This window comes from Xenopus tropicalis, chromosome 9 (assembly GCF_000004195.4).
Source record: "Xenopus tropicalis strain Nigerian chromosome 9, UCB_Xtro_10.0, whole genome shotgun sequence".
Classification (NCBI taxonomy): domain Eukaryota; kingdom Metazoa; phylum Chordata; class Amphibia; order Anura; family Pipidae; genus Xenopus; species Xenopus tropicalis.
The window spans coordinates 21,250,865-21,274,370 of NC_030685.2; the positions used below are offsets into that span (position 1 = coordinate 21,250,865).

Here is a 23,506-nt window from a genome sequence, read left to right on the forward strand (position 1 = left end):
GATTCACTAAAATGAAGTCATGGTCATGATGTCATTATTTGGTTCAATACTTGGATAATGTTATCATCAGGACAAAAGAATGGAGTAATTGCTGAGGCTAGTGCCCTCAAAGTTGACTTGTTTGGCCATTTGAGTGCAGGGGCACTGCACATGCTCAGTGTGCACTGGGCTGCTGTTGAGAGGCTAAGCTAAGGCCATAAGCACACTGAGCGTTTGCTCCACTTCTTTTAGCCAGTGTGTACCCATGGCCTGAGGGGTTGTTGGAAATTATCAGCACATTTGCAGAAAGTAAGCATCTGTCATAGAAGCTGGTGATACTGGGGGCATCTTCAGGGGCAGAGGTTGTCACTGCTTATAGGCTTTGGTGGCCGAGGGCTGATACAGAAGTCCATATTGTACAATTCCTTGCATAACTCTTTTTAAGTACAACTTTAATCCTTGTCTACCCCAGGTGAAATACACTGCTAAACACAGCAAGCCCAAAAGTTCACCCATTACACAAAAAGCGTAACATCTATGGAAAAAAAAAAACATTTGATGGAATAATTTCTTCCCCAAGGAAAACAATAAATCAACCTGCATTAATCCATGCAGAACGCAGCCACAGGAACCTCAGCTATTATTTGGCTAGCACAGGGAGTGCCAGTAACCGGATCTACTTACCTCCCCCCCCCCCCTCCGATTTATGACTTGTGTAAGAAATTCCATGCAACCATCCTCACACTATAAAAAAGGTTGTCATAGAACGTGCCACAGAATGGGTATAACTCTAGGTCTGGGCCCACTGGATCTGTGTTCACCAGCAGATCCACTGCTACTCCCGCACAGAAAGGCGGTGCAGGCAATGTATGATTGACAGCTAAAATTTTGAAATACATTTATAACAGGCATGGATGATTAAAAAAAAAATAGGGTTTTGTGTTTAATTATGCAGCTTTTTATCTCTGGTTGACAGGCCCCCTTTCAATTGGAATTGCAGACTTTAGTGCAGTTAGTGATGCATTCCCTCAACCAAAGCTCTTAATGGCAGGCACAGGCTTTAAGCCGGCCATACACACACCGATATTAACATACGATATTCAGTTTGTGTATGGCGGCTCGAAGAGGCGACCGATATCGCAAAAGGCTGCGGATATCGGCCAGGTTAAAACATTTTGATCGGGGCACCATTAAAAATGCACTAGCAAAATCTACTTTCAGTGCTGAATCGGCAGATGGAGGTAGAATTCCTACTGTTTCTACCTTCATATCTGATGATTCAGCCCTGAACGTCAGTGGAGGGTGGGAACGATCTTTCGTGTGACCAATGGTCGCACAAAAGATTGTTATTGCTACGTGTAAGGCCACCTTTACACAAAGTCCACCTCAGCGTGTCCAGGGATCATTCAAATCTGAAGCACCTCTGGATGTACTGACTTTTGGATTAAGGACCCTCCAAAAAAATTTGGTTGGGCCTTCCTTTCCCCTTGGCTGTCCCTCTCGCTCTTCCATAGTTTTTGGTATCCAAAATAGTAATAGTGAACACTCAGCCCTAACAGGCCTTTGGGCTGGGCCCCTAGCCACTGCTTTGGGCAGCCCTGCAGTTTGGGAAGCATTAATGTTTATTCAGTGTCTAAAAGGTAAATAACTGTAGATAATTGAGGCTTTGTATAAAGACAGAAGGGAGGGGCTGTTTAAAATGGGATTAATTCTTATCTGAGATTTAAACTGACTCTATATCTGTGATCCCCAACCAGTGGTTCATGAGCAACATGTTGCTCCCCAACCCCCACCCGATCAGCTTGTTGCATTCAGGGTCAGACTTGGGGGTGCAGGGCGTAAATTTAACGCGTCAGGGGAGGAGCGGTCGGGCAGAGGGTCGGGTTTGGGCCGCCGGGGCCCACCAGTATTTTTCCCAGTGTCCCAGTCCGACCCTGGTTGCACTGAAAGAAGGGATGAAGGCAGGCAGTGCATCTGGGATGTGGGGTGGTGGTTTGACTCTGGGCTCAGTGTGGAGGTTGTGACTGGGGGCCCCTGAGATGGCAGCCCTAGTGGGCTCTGTACACCCCAGACCACAGCTAAATCCGGCCCTTTAGGCAACTAATCTCTCCATTGTACCCCATTTACCAGCACTGAGCACCCCTGCACCTGGGCAGCACCCAGCCAGTGAGCACCCCTGCACCTGGGCAGCACCCAGCCAGTGAGCACCCCTGCACCTGGGCAGCACCCAGCCAGTGAGCACCCCTGCACCTGGGCAGCACCCAGCCAGTGAGCACCCCTGCACCTGGGCAGCACCCAGCCAGTGAGCACCCCTGCACCTGGGCAGCACCCAGCCAGTGAGCAGCCTTGTTCAGCCAGCCAGTAAAAGGAGACTTTTTGTTGATTGCCATAGGTCACTGCCCAGGTGCAGATTTTCCCACTGAGGAAAGCCATAGCCAACTCTCCAGTCACATCAAAGGCACAAATAATTGAAGTCCGACCTCCTGTTGGTGACCTGAATAGACGCAGACGCATTTCCTGCTAATCCCTCATACATCTTGTCGCATTGATCTGCACTGCCCCATGATGTGACCCAACACCGCGTACGCACAGCCCTATGTGCCTTTCCGCCGACTCCGCTCTATTTAGACATTTCATCAGCTCCACGTGTCCGCTGCGGAACTGCCCGAATAAGAAACCACTGACAACACGCCCCCTGCTTCCTGGTACAGGCAGGCCCCGCCCCCTGCTTCATGGTACAGGCAAACCCCGCCCCTCTCATCTCGCTATTGGCTCTGGCGGCGTGAGGCCGGCTGCAATTGGACGCTGTTCTGTCAGTGCAACCCGAGAAGCCTCTGGAGTCGTACAGGTGGGCATATGTTATTGTTCTGCAGATCCGCCTCGTACCCGGAAGCAACGGACGGCATAGGGGACAGTCATCAGTGGCAAGCTGCTCTGGGCTACTTCTAGCCTTGTTTCATTGGACTCGCCGGTACCAGCTACCCATTAACCCAGGCTCTACCCATTCTTTCATAGCCTCTGTATTCCTTTAGTGGAAGAGCCTAGGAGATCTTGTAAGCTATTATATATTTAGTACCAAGCCTCCCTGGCAGTCTGATTTATACACAGTACTTGCTGTAGAGACAGACTTGGCTACCTCTTGCCCAGTGGCCTTGAAGCTTTCTTGGTCACAGAGCTAGCACTCAGTCGAAACAGTGGGATTCCCCTTAAAAGTTTCTTAGGGTTCTGATATAATTGGTATAGGTGCCATGAAGGGGCATTAGAGGAGGCAGGGAGCTCCCCAATCTCTGAAGGAAGAGAGGATGAGAAGCCCTAGAGGCACCCAGTTTGCTGGTAACAAGCACCCAAGAGTATGGCACCTTTAGCCTCACATCCCTGGCTCTGGCTGATCCTCGCCTTCTTCTCTGCACACCTGCTGCAGGTAAGCCCTGTTTTATTGTAATTGCTTTTACTGCCAGAGTATCCTTATCTGAGATTACAGTCATTAGTGAGAGTTAGGAACTGAAAACCTGCCTCCCTCAGTAAGTGAATGGGGGGATCAAATGGCAAGTGATTATTCATGTTAAGATGGGGGTCACAGACTGGAATTATTAACATTTATTTATAAAGCGCCAACATATTCCGCAGCGCTGTACAATAAGTGGGTTTCATACATTGGACATACAGAGTAACATATAAAGCAATCATTAACCGATACAAGAGGTAACAAGAGACCTGTCCAAAAGAGCTTACAATCTACAAATCAAAAAGGCAAAAGCTCAGTCTTTAACAGCTGAACAGACGCACCATTTTGTGGCTTGTGAAAATCTTTGAAAAATGCATTGAAAGGGAAAATCAATCCAAAAAGAAAGAAAAAGCAATTTTGAGAGCAGTGAGCAGCCCAAAAAATTTCCCCCATCCAACAGACACTTTCAGTTTAATAATGCCAGAGGGTTAAGGGGTTCATGTGCCAATCAGCAAAGGGCCCCCCTATGGGCTGTACCAAAAAAAAATACACCCCTATATCTGTCTTGCTTTTTATATTCTCTTCTGCACTTCTGATTTAGGCTCCTGAAACAATGTAGCAGATCATTAAAGGAACAGTAACACCAAAAAATGAAAGTGTTTTAAAGTAATTAAAATATAATGTACAGTTGCCCTGCACTGGTAAAACTGGTAAGTTTGCAACAGAAAGGCTACTATAGTTTATATAAATGAGCTGCTATGTCAACACGGGGGCAGCCATTGAAGCTGGGAAAAAGGAGAAAAGGCACAGGCACATAGCAGATAACAGATAAGCTTTGTAGAATATAATGGGGTTTTATCTGTTATCTGCTAAGTAACCTGTGCCTTTTCTCCTGTAAATGGCTGCCCCCGTGGCTACACAGAAGCTTTATTTATATAAACTATAGTAGTCTTTCTAAGGAAAACACACCAGTTGTACCAGTACAGGGCAACAGTACATTATATAGTAATTACTTTTATACACTTTCATTTTTTGGTGTTACTGTCCCTTTAACAGACCAGGGGGACAACTGCTTTATTGTTCTTTTTTAAGAGTCAGAACCAGAGAACATAAAGGGTGAAACAAATAATACTTCTACCTGCAATTATACTTACACACAACTTTAAAACCACTAAAAATCTTTAATTCATGTACAGTCAAACCCCATTTATGCAGCTGATTTTTTACATTTCCCAGAATTGATGCTGTTTTTTTTTTTTTTTGCATTTCAATGGATACTTTTCCTGGTGTAAAAAGCAGGAAAAACTTAGCATTATTGTGTCCAAATGTCCATAAAACGCCACTTGGGAATATTACTTTTCAAGAAACATTTGACATTACCCCCAATTTGAAGTCGTTTTTTCACAGTCCACACCACTTTTTTAGTAAATCCTCAGTTTTATGCCCCCCACCCCCCATTTTACTGTTTTATCACATTTCCGGTCTCTTGAAAACTGTAAAATGGAGGTTGACTGGAAAGTTGCTTAGAATTACATTTTCTTTCATAAGCCCAAAAAAAAATGAAAAAACAGTTTTTGGGCGGAGCTCCTTTTAACAGTTTTAGGAAAGACAAGGATGTATCTGTAGTAAAGCTATATGGGCAAACTGGATGGACCAGTTCCATGTACCCGCTATCAGCTACTATCTTTGCTATTTTAGAGACTTCGCATGATCTGAAAAATCTCTTTTTTTTTTATATTTAAGGCTTCACACTTCTGCCAGATAGCCTTTTACCTCGAAAGAACCAAGCTTAGCAACCAATGTTTCTTTAAGTTTATTTTTTTTAGTAAAATGTTGCTAAATTGTTTTTAAAGTCAGGAGATTCATAAGATGTTCAGTTATGTTTACCTGCCCATGTATTTCTTCTGTAAAATAAACACTTCAAGCAATGAAATCTTTTCTTGTGGCTCAAACCAAGAAATGAAATCAGGTTTGTAAAGGGAGGAAGTGGAAGGGGTTGCTACTGCAACTTGTTTGGAAGGCAGGGGTACCGGATCATAAATACATTTTGTGGGGTTGAACTCAGATCTGGACTGAGATTCACAATAGGCCCTGACATTTCAAGAACACAGAGGCCCAAACAGCCCCCACCAGCCCAATAAATAGTGACTGTCTATGGCATCTTACAGCAGCCCCTCTGGCATTTGCCAGAACCCACAGTTTGCCAGTCCGGGCATGATAGTAACAATCAGCAAGAAGAACCAGACACCACAAGGACATCTCCATTAAGAATAATTTATAAATAGAAAGTTAAATTTTAATAAAATAGAAGAAAAAAGAAATAATGATTATCTGAAGGGTGCTTCGTTTAAAAATTATTTCACATGAAAGGACCCCCAGCAAACTGTCTATTAGCCCAACTGTATGGAAGTTGTCTCCTTTGTGTGGCACTGGAATCCTCTGGATATATCAGGGTCTGAGACAGGTCACAGGATTCAGGAGGGGTAATAGGGATGTTTCCAGGCAGCTATTGGACATTGAAGTGCTGGTACATCCCCCTTTGTGTTCTGCTGTGTGTGTACTGTAGTTCAGCTCTGCTCCTCTGTGATTTGACCTGTGTGGGCTTATCCCAGTATGTTCAGGACCTGATAAACGTATCTAAGCTAATCAGCTGTCTGTAAAGCTTTAGTTAAGACCAGGGTCGTGAAATAACTTTGGAAGTATTAGGAACCCATTTTGCTTTCGATGATTAAGGACCTGATGGTGTATTGTTGGCTTCTGCTGGAGACAGTGTTGCACTGAGGCTATTGTAATTATAACCATGGGAAATATTGCTTGCTATTGTCCCCATTGTATATGAATCTGTATCTGGAATCACTCGGTGCCAGTTAATGTGACTTGACAACTCAGTGTGGCTTTGTTTCCAGCAACTCTGTATTGAACTACCGTATTCCCTGCATCTCTGTATGTCACCAGAATGGCACAATGTAATACTGCTGTCAGGCCCAGACTGGCAATCTGTGGGTTCTGGCAAATGCCAGAGGGGCTGCTGTAAGATGCCATAGACAGTCACTATTTATTGGGCTGGTGGGGGGCTGTTTGGGCCTCTGTGTACTTGGAATGTCTGCCAGGTCATATTTAGACTCCCTGCTCAGGCCTGACTGCTTTTGCCCACTACCCAGTGCACTTCAGATTCTCATTGTTGCCTCTCTCTGTTTCTCCCAGTGTGATGCTGGGGCATCTGTTTCTCTCCCAGAGTCCCTGCTCTTCGTGTCCACATTGGATGGGAACCTCCATGCTGTCAGTAAGCGGAGCGGGACTGTGCTGTGGACTCTCAAAGATGGTAAGTGCTTACCCTGCAACCCTAGTGGGCCTCAGTAGATTGTTTGAATGTTTTTTGATGCCTGAGTGCCTCAGATGCAATATGGCAGCTCCTATTAACATATATGAATATAAATATTCTGTGAATACAATAGACTGTGCCCATATATTTGGGAATATCCCAGCATACCTGCAGCCCAGAGGTACCCCAGCTGCCAGTCTCACTTTATTATTCCCTGTGAAGACAAATAAATTGCCCTGACTGCTAGTATATTAATTACACAAATGTGTCAGCAATAAAGTTCAGGTTATGGAGACACTGATTCATTTATTTTACCATCTCTTTTAAAAGCCTCCTATTTGCCAGTGACACAAGAGCGATATAATTTGTACTTCAATTTGTTCTGTTTCAGATCCGGTTATTCAAGTGCCACTGTATGTGTCAGAGTAAGTGCTGAAATCATTACAATGTCTTCCCAACACATTATTTTAGGTAGGGGGAGGGTGGTTTCTCTAGGATCTGTAGCTGCTGTGCTTTTGGTTCTTTTTTACACTGATGCCAAGCCCAGACTGGGAAACAAAATAGACGCTGTCATTTTTAAATACACAGAGGCCCAAACAGCCCCCACAGGCCCAATAAATAGTGACTGTCTGTGGCATCTTACAGCAGCCCCTCTGGCATTTGCCAGAACCCACAGATTGTCAGTCGTAGCCTGGTTGGGTCTATCAGCTGTCAGTCCTTTATATGGATCTGCTGAGCAAGGAGGCAGTGTGAAATCTGTGCATTTTTTACCTGAGTTTTATGTCTTGTCCCCAGGCCAGCCTTCCTGCCGGACCCCAGCGATGGCAGCTTGTACATCCTAGGGGGGAGAAACAAGGAAGGACTCATGGTGAGTAAATAGAAACAAGACCAAATATAACCCGTAAATCAATTATATAAGCAGTGAGACAATGATGTGTTGGAGGAAATGTGGTACCTGAATAGTACTGTATAACAGCTGATGTTATAGGAAAAATGCTTCCTGTGGCTCTATAAAGGGAAGCTGGCAAAATGTATTGCCCTGTCTTGTATCCTTGGCACGCAGTTAATTTTTTTAATACTTTAAAAAATGCACTTCACTTGGTCATGCACTGCAAACATGTTACACCCTTTAAATGTTGTTATCTAAACACAAACAATGGATAATGATAGGATGGGGGTTACAAAGGGGTTTATTCATGATTACAGTATGCATTTAAATACAGAATTGGACCTAACATTAAGTGAGCAGTGCAGTAAGTTCAACATCAGTGGCAAATACTTGCACAATGACATTCTAAGATTAGTTCCTGGGGGCATGGGGGAATTGTTTGGGGGTATCAGTGCAGGCTGTGTTATAGGGAGAATGACTTTTATTAAGAAGCCAGCAGTTCTGCTGAAATATTTATCTGACCCCATGGAGAAATATGACACAGTCTTTGCTTTTTCCTTAGAAATTACCATTCACTATCCCAGAATTAGTGCAGTCTTCTCCATGCCGCAGCTCAGATGGAATTCTGTATACAGGTAAGCACAATTTGGGAATCTCGGTTATTCTGTCAGTCACAGGGAACATTCTGGGGCCTCGCCTACTACTCAAGAAGGACAAATATTGATAAATTGTAAAAAAAAACAAAAAAACACAGCAGCCCACCAAAGGGTGCATTCAACCCCTCAGCTGCCTTGGTTGGGCATTGATGCATTGTATTATTGGTGTGATTTAATGTAAAGGTGGCCATACACGTGCCGATTCTAGCTGCCGATATTGGTCCCTTAGACTGATCTTAGCATGTATGGCCACCTTAAGTCTTTCTTCTGAGAACACTAGACTACCAAGCCACAAATACTAAGGCAAGGATCATGGTAGCTGTAGTATTCCTCAGTTAATCTGATTTTTAATATCATTGTAATATTACTGGCATTTCCCCCATCCAAAACCTTAGCTCTGTTTGTTGCCCTAGGGAAGAAGCAAGATGCCTGGTTTGTTGTGGATCCAAAGTCAGGAGAGAAGCAGACAACTCTATCCACAGAGTCCTCTGAAGGCCTGTGCCCTTCTTCCCCTCTTCTTTACATTGGGCGCACACGTGAGTTCTGCATGGGCATTAGTCATACACATGCTAAGCTGTGGGGCTATATTCCCTAGTAGGGAGAGGTGACTTGGAGTAGCGGCAGGGGGTCTCCTGAAGGCCAGTTGGGATGAGAATTGGGGAGAATGACCAGTTTATCACTTATAGACCTGAAAGCCCAGCTTGAAGGTCAGTTAGGGTGAGATTTGGAATGAATATGTATTTGCTTTCCTAGATGTTCCTGGAACACATTGAATGACTGACACCAATATATATATTTGTGTGCATTTCCTGTGCCTAGGGGGGCCCTGACCAAAGGTTGGACCTTCAGGGGGACCTTAGATTGAAAAAGTTTGACCATTACATTGATAGGAAGGGGAAGAGAAAATAAAGCCTAATTAAGCAGGGATATTTATAAAGAGTACTTTTCAGAATGGCTGATCTGGTTGTGTTGTTTGTGCAGAGTACATGATCACAATGTATGACACAAAGTCTCGGGAGCTGCGCTGGAACGCCACATTTCATGACTACTCTGCCCCGATGTGTGATGAAACGTACGACTACAGTGAGTAATTCTGGGAGAGAAGGATACAGGGCATATTCAGCTTATTAAAAGGTTGGAGAGACAACCAACCACAAAATTTATTAGAAACATAATTCATAGCCCTATTCATTTGTATAGGCTTCTGGAGCACTCTTCTCTGATTAATTGCCTCCTTGCCCTTTACTAAGCATGGGATAAGTCACATGGCACAATGCAGCAAGTAACTGGTGACTGCTCTTCCATAACAGAGATGGCTCACTTTACCTCTACTGGAGACGGACTTCTGGTCACAGCCGACCGGAACAGTGGGGAGGTGCTATGGATGCAGAATTATGGCTCCCCCGTCATTGGACTCTTTTTGTGGCACCAGGACAGCCTGAGGCGTATCCCGCATCTAAATGTCGCCTCAGAAACCCTACGTTACCTGACCTTCCATTCCCATGACATCCGTCTCATTAAATGGAACTATCAAGCTGTCCAGCAACTGAGCAGCACCAAAACCCATCTGCTGTAAGTAGGCATACCCTGGCGGATTTTTGTAAGTAGATCATTGAATGGTGTTTTTATCTGCACTAATTCCTCCAGGGCAAGAAAGAGAGTTAAGGTGGCCATACAGGGGCAGATTTCAGCTGCCGATTCATGTCGCTAAGACCAACTTGGCATCTTATCTGTTCATGTATGAGGCCCTCCAACAGGCCTCCCCGAACCCCCCGAACAAAAATTGGCCAGGTGTTGATCGGACAGGCTTGATTTTTCATCAGATTTGTTCATTGATGCAGTCCAATTTTTCCTATCCCTTTCATTGCAGTGCGATCTTTTGGCCCTAGGGCCAAGCGATTGCATTAGCACAATATCACTCACCCAAGGTTAGGGCCAGTCTAGCAATTCTTACTGTGTATGGACACTTTTAGACAGATGGGCTGTCCTTGGATGTGTTTAAGCCTCTCTTGCTCATGTTGGAAACTTTTATTGGCCTGTGTGTGGGTGATCTTTCCAATCTAAATCTCACTGGGGCTTTAAGATAACAGTTAGGCAATAGGTGGATGATTCCCTTCCCAGTCAGAAACTTATCTAGCTAGAGGGTGCCCGGAGAAATTTATTGCCGTATGGGGCTTGTGGCTGGACCTATAAATTTGGTGATTATGGAGGATCATTAGCCCTGTGCAACCAGAACTGGTACCTTAGCCTCACCCCCCCTCTTTTTTCTGCTTTCCTCTCCTTTCTTCTCTACTCTGTTTTTTCTCTTGTTCAATTGTTTGTAAATATAAAATATGCAAAATAAAATAAAAAAATAAAAAAAGATAACAGTTCGGCTGGGTGAAAAAACTAGATGGCAAAGGCCTCATTAGGCCATGAATGTAGTCAGCATAAAATGGTTCTACTTTGACATAGCTATAAACATGACCATAGAATTTGGGTGGATGACACCATTTGAGGCTAAATCTCTATGCCCAGAATTATAATTACTAATGCATTTCTATCTGTTTTTGGTGTGCAGGCCATCGCTGTATGTCGGGAAACATGTGACAGGATTCTATGCCACTAGTTCTATGATTCACGAGGGGGTCGCTGTCGTGGTAAGAATCACTCAAATAGCATATGTTAGATCCAAATTCATCCCAGTGCTCTGATTACTAGTGAATGATTTAGTTCACGTGTTAGATTGTCAGTTTTTACACTTCCTAGATCTAGATGTTGTGCCAAAGGTCAGGTCATATAGCTAAATATATAATACCCAAGAGCCATAAATATCCTGTCAATTTTATCCTTATAAGCAGAGTTTAGTGATGTCATCTTTTCTAATCAGTGCTTAGTGATGTCATTTGTGTCACTTGCTATTACACTAAATAATGTACCCCCTGTTTTAAAATGTGAGGATATTAGAAGTCACCCAGTAACATAACTAAGCCTGGCCAGGCAGAGTGTGGGCTTTGCAACTGGGCCCCCTACAGGCTCAAATTTTTTTACTGGCAGCATGCATTTCTTCTACTCCAGGGGCCCAGTGTGGGTGCAGGTTTGGCTGCAGTCACACCCTCCCACCACCCAAGGTAGAATGACTTATATATGGCCATGAAACTCCTTGGTGCTCTATAATATCCTTGTATTTTACAGCAGGGGGGTACATTATTCACTATATATATTTATACATGTAAGTGTATAGATAGGCCTCTATGCGTGTGTGTACATGTGCACTGGGGGTCATTTGGAGGTTTTGAACCAGATAGACTTTTGTCTATCAGGTTAAAAAAATAGATTTGGGGTTTAGGGTCCTCCTACGACCGCTATACCATTACAACATGCCGAAAAGGAGTCCTTGTTTTGTGTTCCTTTTCCCCTAGCCCCGTGGTATCACTCTAGCCCGGGTAGACGGACCCACAACTCAGGATGTCACCCTGAAAGAATCCACCAAGTTTGACGTGACATCCAATACAGATGTCAAGTACCCACAGGGCAGCGTAATCTCAGCACACCAGTGGCTACTCATAGGTAAGAACCCAAAGCCAATGATGCTGGCAAGGGCAAATCTCCAAGATTTGTGGCTGCTACATGTTGCAGGCCAGACATAGGTTTCATTGGTTCTTATAGGCATAATTGATGACGTGCCATAGAAGACAATGGAACCTATTACTAACCAGCTACAAGTAGCAGCTACTAATTCTTATGTTTGTTATTAACCTAATATCTTCCATGGCGTGGAGCTGTTTTTGCTTTTGAGTGCTTTATGCATTTAGAGGGCCCACCTATCCGCTGGTCATCCACTTGTATAGCTTTTCTCCTGCAAACCCTGTCTGAGTCTTTGATCTTTATGCAGCAAACCCTGGGATAAGCCCTTGGATATTTCTACTGGTTTGGCCTGTATAATTATCCACTCAGGGCCAAATCCACATTATAATCATAGAAAATAATGAGAAACTATTATCTGAACTCCTTCACTCACCACCACTACCTGTTCATCTCAGGTCACCATGAATTGCCACCTGTTGTACACACAACCATGCTGCGCGCCTTCCCCGAGACCCTGCGGAGGGATACAGAGACAATTATCCGAGGATCTTCTCCAAGGACACTCTTTGATGATGTAAGATGGTGGGATGGAGATAATCATTAGGGAAGCATATGATCTATTAGCAGACCAGGATGGGGCCTAACTTGAGTAGACTGTCCATAACAAAGACCAAGTGTAGTTCTTTTCCTTTAATGGGTTAAATCGTTCCTACTGTTTATGCAGTTATGCACTTCATGGACCCCAATTATGATATGATTGTTGGCTAGGGGGGGCAACTAGTCACATCAGTCCAATTTAGCCCAGCGAGTTGATGGAAAAAATGTACAGAACAGCAGGCAATCTTCCAATAAAGATAATACTTGGGTAGGCAGCCTAATCAGGTACAGATCTGCTATTTTGGTTACAGCAATTTACAGCGTACGCCCAGCTTTAGTTAACCCATGATGTTTTGTGATATGTACAGTTGTCCTTTAAGACATATGATTTGCCCACCCTTGTTAATTTATCTATTTTTCCCCAGTTCCTGACCCCTCAGAATCAGGATGGGCTCTCCCAAGGGGATACTGAGAGGCGTATAAAGGTGGATACAAGCAAGGAAGAAGCAAACATGGTTCCTACGGACTCCTCAGTTATGAATGTTCTCCTTGGGATCATCTTCACCCTGCTTTTGGGAGGCTGGGTCCTCTTTGCATTTACGTACCCCAAGGTGAGAGAAAGCGAAGCGCTTATAGCAAACAAAAAATGTAATTCCCCAGTCTGTAGTCAGTGACCCCTAGTGGCCTGTGGGGCTAATGCAGGGCATCCATGTGACAGTTATTTGTTCTAAAACCCATTGAGAAGTAGCTGTATAATTTGTACCAAGTACTTATGTGCTTGCTCTAATACCAATGATCGCTTCAGATGCAGGAGCAGCAGCGTCGGCAGCAGCAAGAATTGCAGCAAGAGCTGGAAAAGAAACTGCAGCTTCTTCAGAACCAGCAGAATCTGGCGTCTGAGGTCCCACCATCTCCAGGGCATTCTGGTTCAGCCCAGACATCGTTCCTCTCAGAAGAGCAGGACAGTCGGCAGAGCAGTGGCAGTAGGGCAAGTGGGCAGCTGGATGGAGTACAAACTAATGGCACCAGGAAACTGAGGAAGGAGAGTGTTGAGTCAGAAGGTGAGTGCTCAGTCTGTGTAAGGGAGGCCCTAAATATTGGGTCCCAGTGGACACATGGCTACACTAAAGGTGGCCATACACGGTAAGATCCATTTGTTTGGTAAGGTCACCAAACGAGCAGATCTTCTCCCAATATGCCCACCTAAGGTGGGTGTAGGTGCTGTCGGACAGAGGACTGCATTAATGAGTTGATGCAGTCCCCGATCTTACAAAATCAAACCTGCCTGATCAAGATCTGCCCAATTTTAAGCCTAAATTGGTCTGAATGACCTGAATTTGGCAGCTGAAATCTGCCGTGTATGACCACCTTTGCTCGATGAGCCGGGCCCCCCTGCTGAGCTCAGATGGGAGAGCAGCTGCCCCTCTAATGCCTAAAAGTCACCAGGCCTGGGACTGCCCTCCTCCCCCATGGCGGCCCAAGGTTATTGCAAAGAATCGTTTCTGACCAGTCCAGTTTCACTTGGCTGGAGATGGGTGTTATTGCCACAAGACCGTAATCTGTTACAAGCGACGCCCTGCAGAAAGTGATAAAGGAAAGTTAAACTACTCCACCTAAGTAGAGTAGGACTAGCATTCGCCCATGTCCGTTCACTGGATAATATCATATATCATCACATATTTCCTTATTAGCTTGGTAAACAGAAGGGGATTTGGCTCTGAGCTTGCATCTCTGTCACACAGTAGTTCTATTATAGCTGTGGAGGCAGCAGTTTAACCACTTGTTATTATCCTTTATTCATATGGTGCTTTACAGAGACTGTTCATAATTTCCTGCCTTAGTGGAGCTTACAGTCTAAGGCTACTGCCACATGAATACATCCTCGGCCTGCACAGTGTCGCGCTGGGACCCCCGGGGCCCACAAGAAAACCTTAGACCCTATGGTTGGCAAACAATTTTTCCTCCTTTTCTCACTCAATGGAAGCATCTATTCTTCCATATATTTCTCCTCTTTGTTCCCATTTAGAAATAGGAAATGACCATGAAACAGGCCAAATGGGCAGGAGCAGGAGGGCCCACTGACCCCTGGGCCCACCGGGAGTTTTTCTGGTATCCTGGTGGGCCAGTCTGACACTGGGCCTGCATATAAGCATCGGCCTGGGTGCAAACACACAAAGTGGATTTCTTATGTGTTCGGGCACCAAAATTCGCTCACAAGAGAGCAGAGGGGCTGTGTGACAGTAGCCTACGATTCCTGCCAACTATGCACACTAGGGTTAGTTAATCAGGAGCTGCTGAACCCATACCTGATTCCAGTATCATATAATGAAGCCAAAATAGCTCTATAATCTCAGTATGTAAGATTTAACAGCAAGAAGGCTGTTCCTAACCAGCATCCTCATTGGTGAATTCTCTTGCATCAGTAAATAATTTTGGGGTAAAATTGTTTTGAGAACTAGGGGGCAGTGGGACAGTTTTATGCAGGGTTTAGATCCCCTTTAACCATTTATGGGCTTCTGGTAAAATGTATCCTAACACAGATTTACCATGGTTATAAAGTAACGCTTACTGGACAAAACTGTGTTTGGTTTGTTACTTACCTTGCTGGATCAACAAAACCTTGTAGTGGCCTCAGGCAGATATAAATGTATCCTTTTATATATACACACAGGGTCAGACAACACAATGGGGAGCACACACATATATTCAAACCTTCTATATCTCTTGCATGCAACAATGTTTCACTCGGGTGAACTTAGGGGGACACACAAGCTACTTAGTAGCAGCTACTTGTCATGGCTACAGAATGCTAGAACATACCCTGCCATAGACAATAGTGAGAATTACCTCTGCTAATACACACATAGAGACAATTATCAGCAAATTATCAGCATTGTCTATTTTTGTAGCTGTTACAAGTAGCTGCTACTAGTAGCTCTGTGTGTCTTCACCCTTTGGGCACTGGCACACGGGGAGATAAGTCGCCCACGGTAAATCTTCGCTATTGCGGGCGACTAATCTCCCTGACATGCCATCCCACCGGCAAGAATGTAAATTGCCAGTGGGATGGCACATGCATCGCTTTGGTTTTCCGAAGTTGCTGAAGCGATGCTTATACCATACACAGATTTACATTCTTGCTGGTGGGAAGTCATGTCAGGGATTAGTCGCCTGCAATAGCAAAAATTTATTGCGGGCAACTAATCTTCCTGTGTGCCAATGCCCTAGAAAAATCTAGTCACAGCCACCGCTAAAGTAGCCACAACTTGTACCCACATGGGTACCTTCTCACGTGGGTAATTAGTCGTCGCGACTAGTCTTCACCCTAAAGTGACAGCCCTCTCCTCTTTACCCGCAGTCAATGATGGCGATGAGATCCGAGTTGGGAAAATCTCCTTCTCCCCTAAAGATGTTTTGGGCCATGGTGCTGGTGGGACCTGTGTATTTCGGTGAGTTAATTCTTTCTGTCTTTTTTCCACTTAGTGACACTGTGAAGCCTTATCTGGTACTTAGCCAGGTACCCTGCACCATGTATTTATTAGATGTGTCCTTGGATTTTCAAGTGACCTAGTCCCTAACCGGACCCAGACTGGCAATCTGTGGATTCTTGCAAATGCCAGAGGGGCTGCTGTAAGGTGCCATAGACAGTGACTATTTATTGGGCTGGTGGGGGCTGTTTGGGCCCCTGTGTACCTGAAATGCCAGGGCCTATTTTTATTCCCATCCAGACCTGGTACAGATGCAAAATATTTAAAACTGAATGTTGCCATATATTATGGCATCCTATTTCTTAGTCTGTCTGGAATGTTATATTCTTTTGCATGTTAGTAGACCTCCTCAATGACATATTCTGTATTTGGAAACCTGGTAGTTTAGTATATAACTAGTGGCGCTAAGGGAAATTGGTGTAATATTTTGTTATATAGGGGATTCATATACTCCCTATTGTTAAATATAAGAATAAAAATATAATTTGATGATGTGAAATTTATATTTAAAGCAGAGCAGTTCATTATTTTGCATAATACATCTTTTCACCACGGTTTACAAGGATATATTTAAAGGCTATTTATGCCTCTTGTTTATTATATACTATTATAAGCAACAAGTGTCCCACTTCCCTAAGCAAAGTAGCATACATGCATACATACATACATACATACATATATATTTATCTAGAGTGCCACAAATGTAATGAAATTGTTCCATATGGTATGGCAGAACAGTACTGAGAACCTCTATAATCTATTGCTATTGCTGGGCCTGTGACTACCCTCCTTGTGGATTTAGTGCTCTTATTTATCCTACTATAAAATGCTAAATGGTTTGAAAACCTAACCAAGGGAACTTTGTGGTTGGCAGAGGCAAGTTTGACGACAGGGCAGTGGCAGTGAAGAGGATTCTGTCGGAGAGCTTCACCCTTGCGGATCGGGAGGTTCAGTTGCTGCGGGAATCTGACGAGCACCCGAATGTGATTCGCTACTATTGCACCGAGAGTGACAAGCTCTTTTGTTATATTGCCCTGGAGCTGTGTGCAACCACTCTGCAGGAGGTGAGGAAGCCAGAGGGAGACAAATTAGTGGGATGGAAGCACTGAGAGAAGATAAAGCCATATAAACCCTGGGCTTCCAGGACCTTCACAGGGCCATTATTTTGTAATCAGGGGGACTTGAACCAAAGAAACTGGTGATGATAGGGCCATGGTTTTGGAGAGCAGCAGGGAGAGCAGGAATTGCGGAGTAATGACCAGTTGGTATGTTGAACATAGCAGCACTGGATAACAGTAGGAGTGTGAAGACATAACTCCATATGGCTCGTATATTGGTATCTTGGCTAGGGAGCATTCAGTTACTAGCTTTGCCTTAGGCGGGAGTTTTGGCAGGTGGGAAAGGACAAGATGCTTTAGAGAACAGTACCACCAAAAAAATGAAAGTGTCTTAAAGTACAGGTATATCAGGAAACCAGTTATCCAGGAAGATCCAAACTATGGGAATGCCATCTCCCATAGAGTCCATTTTATTCAGATTATTCAAATTTCGGGATAATAGATCCTATACCTGTATCTAAAAATATAATGTACTATTGCTTTGGACTGGTAAAACTGGTGTGTTTGGTTCAGAAACCCTACTATAGTTTATATAAACACCCTGCTGTGTAGCCCCGGGGGCAGCCATTCCTGCACTGGTACAGCTGGGGTGTTTGCTACAGAAACCCTACTATAGTTTATATAAATACCCCGCTGTGTAGCCCCGGGGGCAGCCATTCCTGCACCGGTACAGCTGGGTGTTTGCTACAGAAACCCTACTATAGTTTATATAAATACCCCGCTGTGTAGCCCCGGGGGCAGCCATTCCTGCACTGGTACAGCTGGGGTGTTTGTTACAGAAACCCTACTATAGTTTATATAAATACCCCGCTGTGTAGCCCCGGGGGCAGCCATTCCTGCACTGGTACAGCTGGGGTGTTTGCTACAGAAACCCTACTATAGTTTATATAAATACCCCGCTGTGTAGCCCTGGGGGCAGCCATTCTTGCACTGGTACAACTGGGGTGTTTGCTACAGAAACCCTACTATAGTTTATATAAATACCCCGCTGTGTAGCCCCGGGGTCAGCATTCCTGCACTGGTACAGCTGGGGTGTTTGCTACAGAAACCCTACTATAGTTTATATAAATACCCTGCTGTGTAGCCCCGGGGGCAGCCGTTCCTGCACTGGTACAGCTGGGGTGTTTGCTACAGAAACCCTACTATAGTTTATATAAATACCCCGCTGTGTAGCCCCGGGGGCAAGCCATTCCTGCGCTGGTACAGCTGGGGTGTTTGCTACAGAAACCCTACTATAGTTTATATAAATACCCCGCTGTGTAGCCCCGGGGGCAAGCCATTCCTGCGCTGGTACAGCTGGGGTGTTTGCTACAGAAACCCTACTATAGTTTATATAAATACCCCGCTCTGTAGCCCCGGGGGCAGCCATTCCTGCACTGGTACAGCTGGGGTGTTTGTTACAGAAACCCTACTATAGTTTATATAAATACCCCGCTGTGTAGCCCCGGGGGCAGCCATTCCTGCACTGGTACAGCTGGGGTGTTTGTTACAGAAACCCTACTATAGTTTATATAAATACCCCGCTGTGTAGCCCCGGGGCAGCCATTCCTGCACTGGTACAGCTGGGGTGTTTGCTACAGAAACCCTACTATAGTTTATATAAATAACCTGCTGTTTAGCCACAGGGGCAGCCATTCAAATTAAAATAGGGCTAAATGGCACAGGTTACATAGCAGATGGATGAGTTCTGTAAAACCCCATTGTATTCTACAAAGCTTATTTGTTATCTGCTATGTAACCTGTGACTGTTCTTCTTTTTTGCTTGAATGGCTGCCCCTGTGGCTAGACAGCAGCTTATTTATATAAACTATAGAAGTCTTTCTGAAGCAAGCACACCCGTTTTTACCAGTGAAGTGCAACAGTACATAAACCTGTCATTCATCTTTTATTCAACTTTTTGGTGTCACTGTCCCTTTACTGTGACTCTACCTGTGTATATACCTGTACATACATTATTTACATGTTTAGAAGGTTAATGCCTGCAGGACAATAAGGATATTCATTGCATTTCACAGTGTCTGACTTCCTCCTACAGTACATGAAGAACCCCGATTTACATCGATCTGGTCTTGATTCAGTAACACTCCTGCATCAGACGATGTCTGGACTCGCCCACCTACACTCCCTTAATATTGGTGAGACATGATAAGCTATAGGGGCATAAGTGTATCAGTTTGCTGTACCCTGATTAACTGCACAGGGAGTTTCTTCCATTTTAACCTATGAGTAGACAATAAAATATAAGGGCGCAGCTCACTTATCTCTAATAACCTTTATACAAATGGGTATTGCTTGTTTCTGCCCAGTCATTCCTCTTGGGTATCTGTTCTGACCACTTGCATCAGGCACCTAGCCCTGGTGGGCAGACCCTGACAGATTCAAAATAGACATGTACAAGTACACAGAGGCCCAAACAGCCCCCACCAGCCCAATAAATAGTGACTGTCTATGGCATCTTACAGCAGCCCCTCTGGCATTTGCCAGAATCCACAGATTGTCAGTCCAGGCATGCTGGTGGGTGTCCCAGTCGTGTGTGATGCATGCAATATTTAAATTACTTATTAACAGAAGTCATTTATTTTTATTAATTACTTGTCCCCTGCCCACAGTGTTTTGTGGGATAACTGGGGGTGCCTTGGCACACTTTTGAGAGGTGCAGAATGGAAGTACCTAAACAATACCATCCATGGCACAACATCCAAAAAAAAGTGGCACATAATAACTTTAGTACTTTAGTCCTAAGCTTCATTAAGGTATTTTCTTATATCACTTACCCCTGGCATGATGGGCATGAAAGGAAAAACAAGAAACAACACAACACTGAGCAGTAACACTAGACCGAATATACACTATAAATGACCAACAAGGTTACCAACGACGGATAAATAACTCTGTTAAAACCCACTTTGGGTGGTGATCAGAGGCCTAACGATATGCTGCTGGCCCCAGCAAAAAATCTATGGAGGGGCCTGGCGCACACTGAAGCATATCCGCCCACCTCCTCGCTGCAGGCAGATGTGTGCAGAAGTGAGTGTGTGCGTGCATCTTCCCTCACCGGGCGCACAGTCTGTCAGTGGCTATAGAGGAAGCAGACCTTATGGTCTGGACCCCCTGCAACTGCGGGGTGTGCTTCCTCTATAGTTATTCCACTGGTGGCAATCAAAACACTTCTACTCTCTCTGATCACTTCCCTTTCATTTTAATAGAATGTACCATGGGTTTGCCAGCACCTGCTACAAATAGGAACACCAGGAAGTGAAGAGGAACTGTAGCTCCTCCTCTTTATTACCTCATTGGCTGAAATGGTGCATCAGCAGATGAAATTTTCAAACCCATATTATACATGGTAAAGAGATATTGGTTGGGATGGCTGGGCCACAATACAGGTACCATACGCATCTGGTCAGCTTTCGTCAGTAGGCTCAAAATAATGTAGTAGGGAGAAAAGTGGTATATTTATGTGTATTTAATATGGAAGTTTGTACTCTCTAATACTAACGGTGGCCATATTTGTCACAGTGCACAGGGACCTGAAGCCATGCAACATCCTCATCTCTTACCCCAGTGCCCACGGCAAGGTACGAGCCGTTATATCGGACTTTGGTCTGTGCAAGAAGCTGAGTGTTGGACGGAACAGCTTCAGCCTGCGCTCTGGTATCCCCGGCACTGAGGGATGGATTGCTCCAGAGGTCCTGCGGGATAGACCCAAGCAAAACCCAGTCAGTATTTTTATGCTACTGTTGTCCTGTGCTGTAAATTATGTTTGTGCTTCATAAATGCATGATAAGAGGTTGTAACTTTTACTGACCCCGCTGAATTGCTTTTAACAGACGGCAGCAGTGGACATATTCTCTGCAGGGTGTGTGTTTTATTATGTCCTTTCCAAGGGACAGCATCCATTTGGGGACAATTTGAGAAGGCAGAGCAACATCCTGAGCGGATCTTACAGCCTTCCTAAGCTCCAGGAAGATACCCATGGTGAGCTGCTTGGGATTATACAAAGGGATGATATGTTGCCCATAGCAACCAATCAACAAATAGATTTGAATGGTCACCAAGAAGTTAGAAAACAAAAGCAAAAATCTGATTGGTTGCTATAGGCAACATCACTGGTTATGGCTTACCCACCATAATTAATATGCCCCAGAGTGTTTGTTTACGCAAGGATTGTGAGGTGTCGCAGGAAGCCTCACTCTCTTCCATTGTGTGATTTCTGCAGAGAACGTGGTGGCACGTCACCTGGTCGAAATGATGATCAACTGCGACTCTTTGCTCCGACCCACAGCCGAGCACGTCCTTATACATCCGTTCTTCTGGGCACCAGCAAAGCGCTTGCAGTTCTTTCAGGTAACAAAGGGGTTTGTGATTAATTTGTGTCACCAAGACAAAGTATATTAAACTGTAGGAACGAAAACAGGCTCAGCAGCAAATGTGCATTTATTGTGCCATTCTGCACAACATGTTTCTGTGATGACGCCTTTGTCAAGTGTCAGTGTACTCACTTGTGTTTTTTGGGTTTAAATACTAATTACTTCCTCAAAAGGGTCCTAATGTAGGCATTCATCCCTTAATTACATAATCAAAGCGTGAAAACTACATTACCCATAAGCCAAAGTGGAGAACAACTTTGATAAGTCCAAAAAAAAAGTCCATCATTATATTGATAGCCCATTCGATTAGTAAAAAACTGGAGTATGTGATAGTCCAAACCAATCCTTTGCGATCTGTTGTACAGATAAACATACAAAACAGAAAACTGCTCACAAAGAGCTTATCCAGGGGCCCCTTTTGCATATACCACATATGGCCACATAAGTAAGAGCTCAAAACACCATGCTTTCTATTCTTCCTTCACTTTCATCCTCTGCATCATCTTCTGCTCTATCCCTAATCTTCATGTCCTCTCTGACTCCAAACCTAATCTCTCTCGCTGATCTCTGTGCCCTCTCCTCTACAGACCTTCCCCAGTAGAACCTGTTTCTTACTGCCTAAATAGCACCTGTGCATTGCACATATCAGTCTGTATATTAAACCACGTTCTCTTTTCAGGATGTAAGTGACCGCATTGAAAAGGAACCTGCAGAGAGCCCCATTGTGGTCGCCCTGGAGTCAGATGCTCGTTCTGTTGTCCGAGTAAACTGGCGTTTGCACATATCTGTCCCACTCCAAACAGGTACTGCCTGGCACAACTATAAAGACAATGAAACATGGTCACATTTCCCGCCTCACAGTTATGTATTTTATCCTTTTTCATCTTTAGATCTCAGAAAATTCCGATCCTACAGAGGAAATTCTGTGAGGGACCTTCTTAGAGCCATGAGGAACAAGGTAGGTTGTGTTGGGGAACAAGTTGGAGAAATGATGTGCAATCCATCATGCTGACATCTCTGGATTTATGGGGGGATGCAAGTCTTTCTGGTCTGTTTTGGAGAGTAGAGACCTATGATGTACATGGTCGACCTTCTACCTTTACAAGTTTGTCCTGTTGCATCTTGGGAGTTGTCATAATCCTTTATATTCTTCTTCAGAAACACCATTACCATGAGCTGCCAGCTGATGTCCAAGAAACCCTGGGTTCCATCCCTGACGAGTTTGTGTCATATTTCTCTTCCCGATTCCCATATTTGCTCCTCCACACGTACCAGGCCTTGGAGCAGTGCTCCCCCGAGAGGCAGTTCCAGACCTACTACCACTGGGTGCAAAGTTCCTGAGACTGGTGCTTCAGGGCTCCAAGTCAAAATTGCTGCTTAGGGGCAAAGACAAAATAATGGATTATCAGCAATGAAGACTTGTCCTGATGTTCAGGAGCTGATTGCACTCTGCCACTTCATAAACGCTTGGACTTGTATATAAAAAACTGTTTTAGATTTTCATCACAAAAAGGAACCAAATCTGCACTTCTCTAAGGGGTTTTAGGCCTGCGTAAGAAGTTTTTAAAAATATATATTTTTATTTACTGTTGGGTGAAGGACCCTAAAACCACTAATGATCTGACCATGTTTCGGCCATATTGCCCAACATTCCGTCAGTGAAAAGATAGCATGGTACTGCTGAAAGAGAAAAATTGGCTGGGTTAGAAGTAAAAGTTTATTTATTTTTTATATTGAGATTATTGTTGCACAAAAATTTTCTTCAATTAAAAAAAACAAAAAAACTTTTTAAAATTATTAAATGCTTGTTTTGTAATGTTTTCATGGCTACACAACAACAACGGAGCTTTAGCCCATCATCCCCGGTGTACTTACACAGGTGCATTACAGGGAGCATGGGAAAAGCCTACAATGACTAGAGCACATACTCATTTTTACTATTTTTCTAAAATGTATGGTTAAAAAGAGAAGAGACTAAAGCTTTAGGTTCTCCAACAAAACATCTAGTTGCAAGGCAGCCAATAAATGGAGCACACTAAAGGTCCCCATACACGGGCCGATTCTAGCTGCCTATA

The 23,506-nt window shown here is 44.2% G+C and overlaps 1 protein-coding gene across 1 annotated transcript; it reads left to right on the forward strand.

The window, feature by feature from the left end:
• The first annotated feature begins 2,868 nt into the window (after positions 1–2,868).
• On the forward strand, positions 2,869–23,229 carry ern2 (endoplasmic reticulum to nucleus signaling 2). The gene is given in 22 exon segments (NM_001078811.1): positions 2,869–3,400; positions 6,629–6,746; positions 7,138–7,171; positions 7,542–7,614; positions 8,198–8,270; positions 8,705–8,827; positions 9,273–9,374; positions 9,602–9,863; positions 10,852–10,930; positions 11,693–11,840; positions 12,314–12,432; positions 12,881–13,066; positions 13,261–13,516; positions 15,814–15,904; positions 16,818–17,007; positions 19,097–19,196; positions 20,581–20,780; positions 20,892–21,039; positions 21,281–21,408; positions 22,111–22,234; positions 22,322–22,389; positions 22,590–23,229. Coding segments are annotated over 22 exon segments (2,874 nt in total). The 5' UTR covers positions 2,869–3,331; the 3' UTR covers positions 22,773–23,229.
• The last annotated feature ends 277 nt before the right edge of the window (positions 23,230–23,506 follow it).